Source organism: Thalia democratica, chromosome 2 (genome assembly GCF_965202585.1).
Source record: "Thalia democratica chromosome 2, ktThaDemo2.hap1.1, whole genome shotgun sequence".
Taxonomy (NCBI): Eukaryota; Metazoa; Chordata; class Thaliacea; order Salpida; family Salpidae; genus Thalia; species Thalia democratica.
Window position 1 is genome coordinate 38,900,611 of NC_139166.1, and position 15,660 is coordinate 38,916,270.

General features: G+C 25.6%; 1 protein-coding gene across 1 annotated transcript in view; it reads right to left on the reverse strand.

Moving 5' to 3' along the window:
* Positions 1 to 508: 508 nt before the first annotated feature.
* Positions 509 to 15,660, reverse strand: part of LOC145830137 (hepatocyte nuclear factor 4-gamma-like) — a 67,442-nt gene continuing 52,290 nt past the window's right edge. Inside the window, exons 8-12 of the mRNA XM_082938026.1 lie at positions 14,607 to 14,719; positions 5,180 to 5,313; positions 4,254 to 4,362; positions 2,663 to 2,793; positions 509 to 1,266 (exon numbers count right to left, since the gene is read on the reverse strand). Of these exons, the coding sequence (XP_082794152.1) occupies positions 914 to 1,266; positions 2,663 to 2,793; positions 4,254 to 4,362; positions 5,180 to 5,313; positions 14,607 to 14,719 (840 nt within the window). The 3' untranslated portion in view covers positions 509 to 913. The remainder of the gene's footprint in view (positions 1,267 to 2,662; positions 2,794 to 4,253; positions 4,363 to 5,179; positions 5,314 to 14,606; positions 14,720 to 15,660) is intronic.

A 15,660-nucleotide genomic window follows, 5' to 3' on the forward strand; every position in this document is an offset into this window, starting at 1 on the left:
TGTTTTTTTTTTTTAATATTCAGTTTAAAAAGATTGATAAGCTTGGTTGAAAGCTTTTATAATAAGTTTTACCACTTATGCAATGTAATTTGTAAAATTTTTTACACAAGTTATGAACTAGGTAAAAGTTGTTTTAGTAATTGTAGTGCAGATATATAAAGAAGCTTTAAATAAAACATTTTTAAAAAACATTAAAGGTATGATTAGCTATTTATACTTTAACAATTGCATAAACTTAATATGTTTAGTATTTGATCCTGTTTGTACTAATTCAGCTTAACTTTAATTTTTTTATTTTTTGTTGTAAAGACTATCTACATTTGATAATAACAAAAAGTACAGTATTTTACTTTAACATAAGTATTTAAGAAGCTTTTATTAGAGAATGTTAAAAACGCTATCAATTAACTTGCAAAACCTTTTATAGAGTTTTAAAATCGTTATTTCATTAAACGAAGATAACCAATTTAGGAAAAAGAATTCATTATAAAATTTTTAGGTAGCTAAATTAAGGACTGAACAGAAACATAAAAACAAAACGACTTATAGCACCAAACTACTTATATAAACAATTTGGACGGAGAAAAATTTACATGAACTTCATAGAACTACAGTATAGAAATTAACTAAAATACATTTAAGTAAAAGGCACAAAATAAAGTAAAACTATTTGGACTGATTGTAAATAAAAATATTCAAAAAAAATCATATATCACGTATGTTTTTTTGTAGATGGCACAAAAATATTTTTTTAGTAAAATTTTAAGAATAAAGTTAGCACCGACACATTTTTTACACATTAGTGGTTTTACACACTTTATTTTAAATAATTTAAACAAATTTCGTAAAACGAATTAAAAATTTGTAAAAAAAGAGTATATTACAGTTTGATTGCTTGTTTTAAATATGTTGTTCATTGGTTCATTTGATTTCCGTGGCAGCTTACTAAATGAAATGGAGGTGAAGGTTGAGATGAAAAGACTAAGTTGTTTGGTAATGGTGATGATGTCATATACACAGATGACATCATAGCATCGTCAGTCGTACTTCCACTTGTGTTGTTGCTTGTTGGGCTTCCTTTAGCACACTTTAAGCTTTCTATTGGAGATTCGGAAGCAAGGACAAGTCGGGAGTTACTATCATCAGCACTGTTAATGTTAGCTACGGTTTGGTTTTGGGGAGAAAGGTTTGCTGCCAGGCAGTTTTGACTATTTGTTGAAATCATTGATGCATGGTGGCTTTGCATAATCTGTGATTCGTTTCGTTCTGTATCAGATAATTTTAATGTCATTCGGTTACACTTTTAATTCTATACTTTTTAATATAACAACAAAACTTTTTTTTTCCGTGTATAATAATAAAGTTTATAGAAAGAAGACGATAAAACATCAACGCTCAAATATTTTGGTCATAGGACCTGGTGTATAGAAAGATCTTTCGGTTATGGAGCTACACACATAAAAGAGTACATCATTCTAAAATTATTACAATTTATTTAAAAAAAAATTTCAACTTTAAATCACCAGTAGATTATTTGGGATATACAGCTTTCTAGCTAGTCCGGCCATATTGGGCAAGCTTTTTTTATATTTATTGTTGGATAAGAACAAAACATTATCTTTCTAAAAAAATATTTATCGGTTAAAGTTTTAAAATGAAAACATTGATTCTGGCTAAAACAATTAAATCAACTTCTTGACTATAAATGACCGAATTAACGAGGAACCGGATAAGCGAAGGCCGGATAAGTGAGGATGGACTGAAATGATAAAATTAAAGTATAATCTAACCAAAACACTTTAAAACAAGCCATAAAGATGACGTACTAATTAAATAAAGTTAGTTTGTAGAAACTGAATTTTTATTTCAATATAACGAAAAAGTTTAAAACATTTCATTTAAATATCTAAACTCATTAAACTGTTATTTTATTAGGTTTTCCTTACGCAAAACAAATTAGAAAAGAAGAATATCGGTTGAAAATAAAAAAATCACAATAAATGGGTAGGATTTTAGATTTAGAATTATAAGAACATCGATAAATTGTGTGGACACTTGGGTACTAATACGTTTTTTATTTATCACAATTTTTTTTTCTTTGTGTATTTGCAATTTCAAATCTTTCCAAGGTCCAAATTTTTAATGTAATATTATTCATATGTTTTTTTTCTGTTAATTTTCAAAGCTTTGTGTCTCATGATTAAGTGCATACTACCGATATAAAGTAGCGAATATAATAAAATAAAAACTCGATGTTTAATATATTGGAGTCGATTAATCTGCATAGAAAAGTTTTGTCTTTGACTAAAATTAAAGCTTTATTTAGTTGAAATTTATATGAATTTAGTTTTAGACAGTGTTATATATTTAGTTTAAAATAAAGTATACGATAATTAGTTACGAGAAAATAAAGGCCTGCAGTAAGAGACTGTTTGCTGCAGAGCAATCAATTAAGCGCTCGGTGCGTAAAAAGCAGATGTAAATGATTGTTAACTAATCTGAAGACTAAGTTGGTCTTAGAGAGCCTTCCAGACTGAACAAACTGTTTTGAAGTCAGGGCGCCGAGTCTATAGGTTAAGACTTAACTATTTCATAGTGAAATCATTAGTATAATACTATTAAGTAAGTAAGATCTCATCAAGTTAATAAAAGCAATAAAAACCATGCAGCAGTATTTCTTGCAGTAACTCATCCACTCTTGCAACACCAAAAAGTTTAACAAACTGTATTTGTTCAATCATTTGGGACGTTACTGACTGTAATGTTGGTAACAAAAGTAAAGTCTCACCAAATCTAAAACAAATTAGCATTAATAAAATAGTGTCAAAACTTATGGAAAGCTATCTTATTATTATTATTATTAACCGTAATAATTAAAATTTTTCTCTAACTATTTTATCTAAAATAATTAATCTTATACTGATTATAAAAGTAAAAATAAATAATTTTTCAAACTTATAACTATGTTATAAAAAATTCAATTTGTAAAGTACATTTAAATTTGTGAATGAATGCCACCAATCCTTATAAATATAAATAAAGCTGCCCTTAATCAAACAGTTGTAAATATCTTACAAAATATGATATTTGTTTAAACAATGTTACATTTACGGCTACGTTTCTAAATGATATGCATAGTTTTATAGTCTTATAAAATTATAAACAAAAACTAAACTTTTATATGAAGAGATTTTACGGGTACATAAATTGTGGATGAGCTTTAAAAAATATATAGTATATTCCTTACTAAAACCATTTGTTTTAGAGTTTATTATTCTAAAAATGTATATACGTTAAAATTTAACGAATATTTACTTTAAATTCAATCATCCTAATTTTTAATAAAAAGTTAAAAAAAAGCTTTTATGCTGCACAACTGATCAATAATAGATTGTGCGGTGCTGACTAGTGCTTATTGAATGATGTCGTAAAATGCTTCAAAGTTTAACGATACAGTAAAAGTTATATTTTACTAAAAAAACTATTTTAAAAATAACATTTTCAAGTAGTACTAACCAGTTTAGGCATAAAAGTTAATATGGTTGTAAATTTATCAAAACGACTGTACGAATTAAACAAGTAAATCTGAATATGTGTTTGATATCTCTTGTTTTTGATGTAATAAAAAAAAACAATGTTTTATACTAAGAAAGTAAAAACACATATTTGGATATAAAAGTACTTCGTATCTGCCATAATTTAGTTAGTTTAACTTTAAAGTGAAACTGTTTTTTTTTTAGTAGATGTATATTTTCAGACATAACAAAATTCGTCCTGGTTTTTTATAAGTTTTGAAAGAAAATAAAAATGATGACCGAAATAGTATGAAAAATTTCTGAATGATAAAGCATATCTAAATAAAATACAACACTTAATAGTTAGTTGAATAAAACAAAATTTACTGAAAGTTACATAATATTTCAATTATTTAAGTTGACCTATTTAATTTTTTTCTATTAAAAAAATTAACAAATACTAAGTAAACAATTTGATAGGTATTCATACAAAATTTATACTCAGCCAGGTTTTATGTTTAATACTAAATATTATTACTAAGTAAACTCAAAGCAAATAACTTTTTAGCTTCGTCACTAGTTTTAATTTGCATTATACCAGGTTTCTCAGAAAATAAAGAGTTAAAAAAGATATGATGAGGATAGTTGTTAAAGTAACTTTTCAGAAAAACATAAAGATAAAAGTAAGTTTCTAAAAATTAATGATAAAGTATTTGAATGAGGCTACAAAAATTAAACCTTCCCCTACTACGGTATTGGTGGTCATTTATATAATCTTCTAAATTCAGCATCACTTTTCTTCTCATTGCATTTACTTTTGTTTTTGCTGCTAATGGCCGAACATCAGCTAAAAGTGTTTAAAAATTCGATACTCTAATTTTTAATTATTAAAAGTTCATTTATAGCTTGATACTTCAGCTGTTAAAAACTATTTTTAAACGTTTTTCTTCCAACTGGTGGTTTAAATTTTGTTAAAACTTTAAAAACAATTTTTAAGCTTGTTTATGATATTTTTAAATAACTTTGTTGTTTTAGTAAAAAAAAACAATTCAATAACAACTGGTTTCGTATCTATATTGTAACAATAACTGTGTACTTAATATTGTTTTATTAGTAGTAGATTTTACAAAAACAAAATATACAAATAAACTATGTTGGTAAAAATTTATGTTTAAACAAGACTTTTTATTCATTTTTGCACTTCTACTTTTGAGTTTAGAATTTTTTAAATATTATATTTAAAATTTAAAGCTGTGTTCAAGTTTTTTTCGAGTCTCGTAAAGATTGTTGTCTTTTAAGAAATCGTTTATAAAAACTAAGTAACTTACCATTACTTGTAATCTAATATTACGTAAAAAAAATTAAAATGTCAAAATAAAAAGGTGATAAACTTTATGCTTCTATATGCTTTGAATACAATCCTTCACACAAGACAAGTTAAGATTTGGTTAGAAAACATTATGCATTTTAAATAAGTTGAAAAAAAGTTATAAGATAATATTATAAAGTTAAAGTTGCTAATGCAACTGTTCTATTATTTAAATTTGTTTTAAAAATTAGTAGGCATCGTTTATACTTGATGCAGTAAAAAATATTTGTAACGTATCTTTAAGCAATCTAAATTATGTTGAAACTTTATTTTACTTTCTATAACAACTACTTACATGGATTAAAAAATATCAAAGCTTTTAAACAAGCAAACTCAGTTTCATCTAAGCCTAACTCCTTTAATGGAATGACCAACTCATCCAGTATCCGTTCAGTGACTATGTCTATTTCAGGGTTTGTACCATTTTTTCTGAAAATAGTAAACTAACTTTGAACTTTGGAAATTATAAGTCTACTTAGACGTGTTATAATAAACGTCAAAAGTTTGTACCTACAAAATTATTTTTTTTCAAAAATTATTTTAAAAACTTAGTACATTTATTTTTTTTGTAATAAATGTTTTATTATCCAACTAAAAATGTTTATTTTGCTGTATTGTTAACTATAATTTGTTTAGTACAATTTCTAATACATAAATTTAATAATATCAAAAACTTAGTAATATATTTTATTTTGTAACAAATGTTTTATTACACAACTCAAAATGTTTATTTTGATATATTGTTAAGTATAATTTGTTTAGTTTAGTTAATAATACAAAAATTTAATAATTTAAACAGTTAAAATAGTTTTTAATTAAGTTCTTACTTAAAATTAAATTTAGAATTAAACTTTGGCAAAAATTTATCAAATGATTACTTTTAGATTTAAATTATATTGGTTAGATTACACTCCATCTAAATTTTTAGTTGCCCAGGTTTATTTTTGAAGATATTTGGTCAAATGTACTGTAAAATAAACTATGGAAACTATATAATTAATTGTTTTAGACATTATAACTAGTGATCTCCGGATCCAGGATCGCGCTTTTTTTCACTAATATCCCGATTTATCACTTATTTTACAATTATTCCAAAAATGAATCTTGTTCCGGCTGAATCCTAATTTTATGAGTTTATTACGTTAAAAACTTTTGTAAATGTTGTCCAAAAACAGAATCGAATCCAATTTTTTGAACCGAGCTATAGTCATATTATTGTGAAAAATATGTTTTTATTTTATAAAACAACAACTAGGGGTAAGGAGTACTTGGGTGATGTTTGCTGGACTTATGAGTCATTATGATTTGGATGTGCTTTTGCTTTATTAAGAATAATCTGAAAAAAAAATTAAAAAATTATAAAAAATATCAACTGCTGCCCAAAAAACTAATTTCAATCCCTAAAATCACATACTTTTCGATTTTTTGACTTAAACAGTAATAAAATCACTTATACATGTCCTAGACTTATAATTTATGTCTTAAATGAAGCTAATACTTATTTACATATATTTAAAGATATTTTAACTGCTTTTAATTTACTATGACGTCATAATCACCCTAAATGAGCAAAAGATGTCTGTAAAATGTAGGGGTAGGAAGTACAGTATAGGACAACATATGACATTTTTTGGTCATATTGTGAAATTCAAATAGGTACATATGATTCGGATGTGTTTTTGCTTTGTTAGAAAGAATTTAAAATAAGAAATTAAAATTTTGTAAAAAAAAGTTGCTGCACAAAAACTGATTTAAACCCCAAAAATCACATATTTTTTGGTTTTTCGACTTAAACAGTAATAAAATTACTTATAAATTTCCTAGACTTATAATTTATATCTTAAATGAAAGCTTATAATTATAGGCATAAATAAAAGACATTTATATCAACTACTTTTGTTGTTTATGACGTCTTTATTACACTAAATACGCAAACTTTGTCTTTAAATTCGTCCTTTTTTTTAAATAAAATGCGAATTCTTCTGCTGATTTAGTTTTAGTTTTTTGATTTAGAATATAAAATATTTCAAGTAAGCTAGGCAAAAAGATATTACTGATGTAATGTCATTTAAACTGCATGTTTATATATATATATAATATATTTTAAATCACTTTCTTATTTTATATAGTTCTTTATTAGAGATTATGATTATTGAGAGCTTTAGTACTTTTAGGCTCAAAAAAAAAACTTGTGCAAAACAACTAACTTTTTTATAAAAAATGTGGTTTTAAAATGTCTTATGAATTTTGTTCTTTAAACTAAAGTACTTAAAAGTTATGTTTCAATAAAATTTAGCGAACAAGGACTTTAAAAATATTAGTGTACAATTTTCGAAAGTTTCGCGGCCCCCCCAAGATATATTTTCTAATATGTCAAACCCACAAAAGGCTTTTCTTGTAATATTTTAATGCAAATCGACTAGAATTTTTGTTCATCTCTACAAAAAATTAATGAAAAAAAAAAACTGGATCCGGAGCTTGATTTTCAAATGAGATCCGAATCCGGCCGTATTTCAATTTGAATAAAAGATCTGGATTCGGCTTGATCCTAATTAAAAAAACAAATCCGGATCCGGCCGGATTTTAACTTTAAAGATATAGTAGATCAATAATTAAATCTAGACTACTCCAAACAATTTTTTTTTTATATTAAGTTATTTAATCTTTATATACACACTGAAGATTAGTAACTTTTTACATACACTTTAAACTTATGAACACTTCGTTGTGATAAATAAAATTAACCAAATTTCAATAAAACTTCTTCATTTAAGAACTTTAACTAAATACAAATTTTGGATTTTATTAAGAACTACTAGTTAACAGTCTTATATTAGTAACTTTGTACTCTTTTAAAATCGTAATGTTATATTTACACTGCAAGTTATAATATTGAACTACTACTAACAACACTAAATATAAAAGATTAAGAAGTTAAAGGAAAACCTTAAAACACTTTAAACGTTGCAGCAGTATATAAATCTCTAAAAAATAGTTACTGTACAGTTTGCCGCGTAATTTTGCATGTTGAACTCAGATCACGTGTGTTGTGTAGATATAAGAAGCTTAAAACTTAAAGGTTTAAAAAAATGTTTAACAAACCTAGTTTTCATTTAATTTATAGTTAGTTTTAAATAAAAAACAGTTACAATAATAGTTTTACTATGGTAAGAAAAAAAAAACATCATAAATTATTTTTAAACGCAATTTGCAAAACAAGACTGACATGCCATGCTTTAAAACAAAATTTTCTAAATTTTTTTGTTTTAAGCTCAATCAGGCTTACAAGTAGATGAAACAACGTAGCCTATTAGTTTGGTTGTATTGACTTAAGCTACTAAAGATAAAAATTTTAAGGATAGTTTTTATTTTTTAATTCCAAATTATTTTATTCGATATGGCCTCTAAAAAATAGCATAAGAATTTGAATTGTCTGAATTTCATTTGTCATTTAACTACTGCAAAATATTTTATATACATTACTCATTTTTTTGAACTGCTAGCTCACAAAGTGCTTGGCTAAAAAATCCCAGTGCATGAAGAAGAATTTTAAGCTTAACAGTTTAGTCTAGATAAATCGAGCCTGTTGTTAAATTTCTTAAAAAATTATAAACTTTCTAACTTTCCTACTGAAAAAACCTGACATTTTTGCGACAATACCTTTGTTTTAGCATAATTAAGGTTACAAGTACCAAATGCTAATTTACATAGAAATTAACAATTTGTTAAAATTTTTAATAAATAAACCGGTTCTCAAATACCTTTTAAAATCTCGTTTTTAGAAGAAGTTTTGAAACATTTGTACAACTGACAAACCCTAAATTTTTCCGATGCTACCTAAATTTAGTAAAGATTACAACATAATTTATACTTAAAAAACAAATCCATTATATATTAATATACTTAAAACAAAAACTGATTTAAAAAATAACTATATACTTCACAAATTTTTAAGCATTTAAACAAAAAAACTGAATTTTACCACTTTTGTCAAAAAACTGATTTGGGCTGATTTAGCTTTACGCGTATTGACCTTGTAACAACATGTAGTAAATGTTTTTATTCCGGAAATAATTAGAAAAAAAAAATAATACTAAAGAATAGTAAAAAAGTAGTTTTAAGATAGTTATGTAGCTTGAAATTCAATTCAACTTAAACAAAAAAGTATCAACACATAATCGAAACAATTACTTAATAAAGGTAGTCCTACCATAGACAGCTTTCACATGTAGATAAGTTTTTGTTGAAAACCATTAAAAGCTTTCTTTTAACATATCTGATGTCTTTTTAAATTATAAACTTTTTCTTAACTTGTAAAAAAAAGAGTTGGAACTTCTATTATAACAATTGAACAAGAAAATTACTTTTAAAGATAGATAATATTTGCAAAATATAAACACAAAACAAAAGATTTCAAATGGTTCGGAACTTAAATTAGGGGTTACAAACGTTTTAATCGGCGGAAAAGATGTGGAAAATCAGTCTTGCAGCATTTATTTTTGAATAAATTTTATTTAACTCACACTTATCCAATTCATTTTGAAAAAAAAGATCTAACTAACATTTGTTTTAATATGACTAGTTTAAGTTTTCGAATCTCCCGTAAATTGTACCTAGGAATTTTTTGCTCTTTATTTACCCTTAAATACTTAGCGTAAGTGTTAAAACTTTGTTTAACGGGCCAGATTTACATGCTCGCGGGCCGGGTTCCATTTAAAATTTAACTTTGGCTAGACAAAGTCATTTTTACTCCGTAGGACAAACGTTGCCCACCTTTATTTTATATAGTTACAAAAAGATATAAAATACCCAAGAACATCAAGTTAATTTTGAAAGTAGTGGTTCACCAGAAATAAACTGAGGTTTTTACATACTGTAACATTGTTTTGAATGTCAAGTAATGTGGAATCAGTCAACAAGAACCCATTTCTGATGAAGCTTAAATAGAGTTTAGATTAAGAGAAAATCAAGAGCAATAGCAAAGTCAATCTAAAACGTCTGATGCAACGTTTTATGCGCAATTTACAGCTATATATGCTCATCAAAATAGGAGCGTCGGGAGTATTCTAGCAAAAACTCCTGATTGAAACGAATAACTTTGATAATAACTAAACATTTCTTGGTAAAAGAGTATAAAACCATTTAAAATATTATTAGCAGAAAACTTTATAAACTTACCACAAGCTTGTTAAATTTCTATATTAAGTTTTTCAAGTAGAAGTATAGTCACTTCTTTATATAAAAATATTAGAATTATCAAGTTAGATCGTGTTAAAATGACTTTAACCTTCATCAACTTTTAAAATGAGTTTAAACGTCATACTGTATATATTAAGAGAATAGTTGTTAATATGTTATTAAAAGTTTGAACTATTATCAAAACAATTTTAAAAGTAAATTAGATGTTATGAGATAAATTAGCTTAAAACTATTTATTTAAATTTCAGTTTGTTTATTATAAGCAAGTTTTTTCAAGTATTAATTCAAATACAAATAACTAGTACTTTTCGTTTTGATTTTTTATAAAATTTTTATTTTTCAAATGTTTAGGGAGTTATTTAAGAATAAATAAAATTTTAAAAAGTATCGAAAATTTTAGTTTAAATTGTCGTAAAGAAACTTAAACTTTTTTCTTGTAGTTATTTTAAAACATAATAAGTAATCTATTGTAATTAAAAAGAAGTAAAACAACAAACATTAATTACTGAATTTATAAATAAATTAACAGTTTAAAGTAATTAAAGCTTTAAAAATTTAAGATAATTTTTTTTTATCATACTACTTTTTTCCAAACATAAAAAATAAGTTTATATAAAAATTTGAGACAGCAATTCATTTTGCAGTTTATTTTATTTTTTGTGAACTTAAAATTTTTCAATTTACCCTTTTCAAAAGTTCTTGTAGATAATTAAATAGATTTTTGTAAAATAGTTAACTTAATAAAATTGTAAGATTATGTGTCATAATAGGTAAAAAAAATTATATGTGCTATGCAATGCAGTTGTTTATAAAGTTGTTTATAAAGTTGTTTAACAAAAATTAAAGTATAAAGCTTAAGTACTCGAAATTGAAAGCATTAATAGCAATTTTAATAAGAGGAAACAGACTTATTTAAACTTTCTTTAAAATAAAATTAAACAACAAAAACAAAACTTAGTAGCGATTTTACAATAATTTTAACAAATTAGAATTATAAACAAATTTTTGTTTGCATAAACTTGGCTTATTAGTTTTTATAAATAAAGATTCTAAAACACATAAATGATACATGTTACGTCCTTTACAAACAATTGAAAACATATTATCGTTATAGTTTTTTGCGCATTCTAAGTTATCTAACAAATGTTCACTTATTACCGATTGACTTTTTATTGGCTTATTTGTCCCATAGATCATCCAATTTCTTAAGGGGTTGGTCACGTGTTGGTCCCTTCTTATGTGGAATCGTTGCTAAGTTCTCCCAATATACTCACTATCACAGTGGCATTTGTACTTATAGATTATGTTGCATTTTTCTGGATCAGGAGTGAGATCTTTAACAATACCGTTAAGAGGTTTTCTGACGAAATGAGTAATTCTTAAATTTACTGCCCAAAAGTGTTATCTACGGTTTATAAAACTTGGTTTTCAAAAAGCTTAGCTTCCTTTCCTAAATATGAAATTCTTAAATATACTGCACATTTATTTGGGCCGTGTTTTGTAGGGCTGACAAGTTCCGCTGTAGTCCTATTTATTGTTTTTTCAATAACTTCTAAAGGGTAACCTAAGGAGCCAAAAATACTTTTAATGTTATTGACTTCTTCATTTAGTTTCACCTCAGAACATTTTTTATGTGCTCGAAAAAGTAAGCACGATAATAAGTTGGTTTTTTGTGAGGTGCGACAAAAAGACTGCCAAGGAATATATTGGCCTACGAAAGTTTATTATGGATTATAAGTTCTATAAATGGATGTGTTTAAAGAGGTTGGTGTTCGTTTAACTAAGACATCAAGGAAAGGTAAATAGCCATCAGCTTTATGCTCACGAGTGAACTTAAGTGAAGGATGTAACTTGGAGATTTGGTCAAAGAAATCATCCACATTGTAGTCTGTCTTATAAGAAATAAAAATATCGTCAACATATCTAAAGTAGTTTAGAGGTTTTTCTATATTCGTAAATAAAATGGACTCAAAATAGCCAACAAATATACTTCCTAACACAGGACCCAAGCGACTGCCCATCGCGACACCGTCAACTTGTCTATAGATGTAATTATTGAACCTAAATTCTACGTTCTTAGCTGCCATATAAAGCAAACTCTGGCATATCTCTTTTAGAAACATTGGTGGGTTTAGATTTAAAATAAATTAATATAAACAATGGCTTAAAATTTTGAATCAGTATTTCTTGAACTTCATGTGAGTTGCTTTATATTATGGTTCGTTATTTTATTTTGTATGTTACTTTATTTTATCTAATTTAAACTTTATAATTACAAATATTATTAAGTTTTTCAACAGTCGGGTTTAACATTATGTACTGTATCTATTATTAACCATTTATCTGCATTAATCTATAGTATTTATTTTCATTTTTAATAAACATATATATACACATACTTAAGCTTCTTAACTTTCTATACAGTATTTAATTATTTACAGAGCTCCGTTGAAGTGTGTTAACTTGATAACACAAAGAAAAATGTGTTACTGTAATAAACAAAGAGTACTGTTTAAATTTATTAATACTATAACCAAAACCAAAATATATAGAATTGAAGATATATTTCGTTTTTATTTTAAAAATAATATCAAATACTTTTCATTTTATCATACATTTTTTGTTATTTTCTATAAAGAAAGACCAAATACCACTTAAAATTCTAAAAAAAGTTAAAAGAGGACAAATTTTAATTAGGTTATGCAAAAAGGCGTTGGAATTTCTTCAAAAAATCTTAAATTCGTTAATTCTTTTACTGTTGTTTTATATAATTGTTTCGTAATTGCCCCCTTGGCAGAGTTAAAAAAATTGGCCCCTTTTGCTAGATATTGCATTTTAACTAGTAAATTTCCTAGTTATTTTTCGCAGTCTTTTGAGTTAGATTCCTTGAAGAAGCGATATTGCCTACTTAAGGAAACAATGTTCAATATTTTTATTTAATTTACTTTAAGGAAGTTTTTAAAATTATTATAATGCATTATTAACATAAATAAAATTTATAAACAAAATTTGCTTTTAAACATTTTTTGTCAACAATATATATTTTCAACAGTACATAGCTTAAAGAAAAATGTTGTAAAAGTAAGTATTTGTTAACTAAGTTGTATATAAATGCTATGCTTTTTTACACCTACACCGTCATACATCTAGTCTTAAAAAACTAAGTGCAAAAATGTAATCTTCATAAACGATAAGGTTGGTCAATTTTAGTTTGTAGGCCTTGCTAAAACAATAACATACAAAACTGTAGCCAGATTATACCCACGGTATATACTACAAAGTTAAGGTTTATATTTGTTACAATCTTATTTTGGGAAAATAATTTACAAACTGTTTTCTCGGAAGTAAAAAATATCTTTTAAAATCTAGTTCTTCTCAGTTAGTTAAGTTTCTGAACTTAAATTACTAGGAAATAGTCCTAGCATCATTTAAAAGATTAATTATGCAGTATCAATGGCAAGTATAAGACTTTTTTTAATCAGTTTTTCCTATAATAAATATAATTTAAGAGGAATTAAAATAAAAATAAAGTTTACTCATAGTTTTTACAACTGTAAGTGGCTAAATTATTTTTTTACAGAGCAAAGACTATGTGGAACAAGTTACCACAGTTTAGTGTGAAAAACTGGAACATTTCCGCTCAAAACTTCAAAATATTTTATTTAAAAACTACAAATATCAGTAAAATTCAATAGTTTTCCATTAAAAAAAAAAGACAAAAAAATTACAAAGTAACTTTTTAAGTTTTATGTCATCTAAATAACTACTGATTCTTTTATATTTTTTTTTAGTTATAATATTACTTAATTTTATTACCGTACGCTTCCCCCAACAGACTATAAATTTATTTATTAATTAAGTACAAATTTGTTATGTTTTATAAACAATGCTTCTAGAAAACCATCTATTTAGTTGTACTTTATTAAAAATCTGCATTTACAATGAAATTGAAAAATCTTTTATCTATGTACTAAGTTATCGCCGTTCTTTTTGACTTTGTTTTTTATTTATTTATGTGTTATTGTGGTAACTCATTTTTTAATTTGATTATTTTTTTTGTAATAATATGTATATACCATGTATCTAAAAAGGAAAGTAAACTGTTTTAGGTTGTTTTGAGCGAGGGCTGCTTAGCTTAAGGCAAGCGGTGGTTGTTCAGTTAGGTACTAAATTTGTTTCTACCAAAATAGTCTTGAACTTATGTGTTATACATAAAAATTAACCTTAATAAATTATTTTAGTTCAAAATCTCAGCACTGAAATCTTTAATAGTTCTGTTTTAATAAAGCCAAAAGTAGTTTTTTATTAGAAATACGAAAAATTTTACCGATCCCTTTACTTATTAGTCATAGAAATCAACGTTAAATTAATATATACAGTATATACACCATAAAACAAGGTACACTAATAATTAAGGTTATATAATGTTTTTACTTTATAAAAGTATAAAACGAATACATAACTATTTACTACTTTTTACTTAAAATTATGTTTAGTAGAGAAACTGTGTAGTTGAAAAAAACCTTGGAATAATGAAATTATTGCCTAGAAGTAATACATCTGAGTCACATTTTAGCGATCTCCGTGCAACTCCCATCACTAAGTTTTTACCAGCATGTGCTCTGAACAAAGCTACCTGTATAATAAAAAGTTTCTTTTACAAATTTAGTATTTATAAGTCAGTAAAGTAATGTAGTAAAAAGAATAGAGACAAATAAATCAGTAAAATATTTATAAGACACATACTTTTTCTCCATGTAACCACAACCTTTATATATAAGAATCAATAAAACAAAAGAAATTTGTTGAACAAGCTTGTGAAATACTACAGTTAATAGAAATTATTTCTTTAGAAATTATTAAATACACAAGAGGTCGGCAGCAATAAGCAATAAGTAACGGGTCTTTTTTTTTCTAAACAAAGTTGCTTGCGGACCGAACTATATAAAAAAGATTGACTTTATACAAAATTTGAAAAAACTCAAATATAAAGAACTAGCAATTAAATTAAGAGCTTAATTGTAAGTTCTTACCGAAAAAACTTTTAGTTTTTATGTTAAAGTTTGTGTACTCTAAAAAATACACAAAGGACTGTAAACTTTTGATTTGAAGGCCGCAGTTTACCGACCTCTATGTACTACACGTACGTCAAAACTTTTGATCTAGCGAATCCGGCTGGACCAAGCCTTTTCTTTATAAGATCCGGATCCGGCTGGATTCTATCCAAAATTTGGCTGGATCCGGATCTAATTGATTAAAAAGAGCAAATGGTTTCGGTTTTATAAAACTCGATGTTTGAAAAACAATCGTAATAATTCTGTGTTTAAACGTTAAGTGTAAGCTTAAAAAAATTATTGAATAAACTTGTACTAACTAAATGTCACCTAAAAATACAAAAGTAAGCAATCAAACATTAAAAATTTCTTTGTTTTTTTACTTTTACCAGTTATTGTTGTTGTATATTGTATATTCAAAATTACAAGCTAGTTGTTTCTAGCCCTAGCAAAGTAAGTCCAACAGGTAATTATGGCTTATATTTTAGTAGATACACATATTCACCTACATTATCTCGTAACA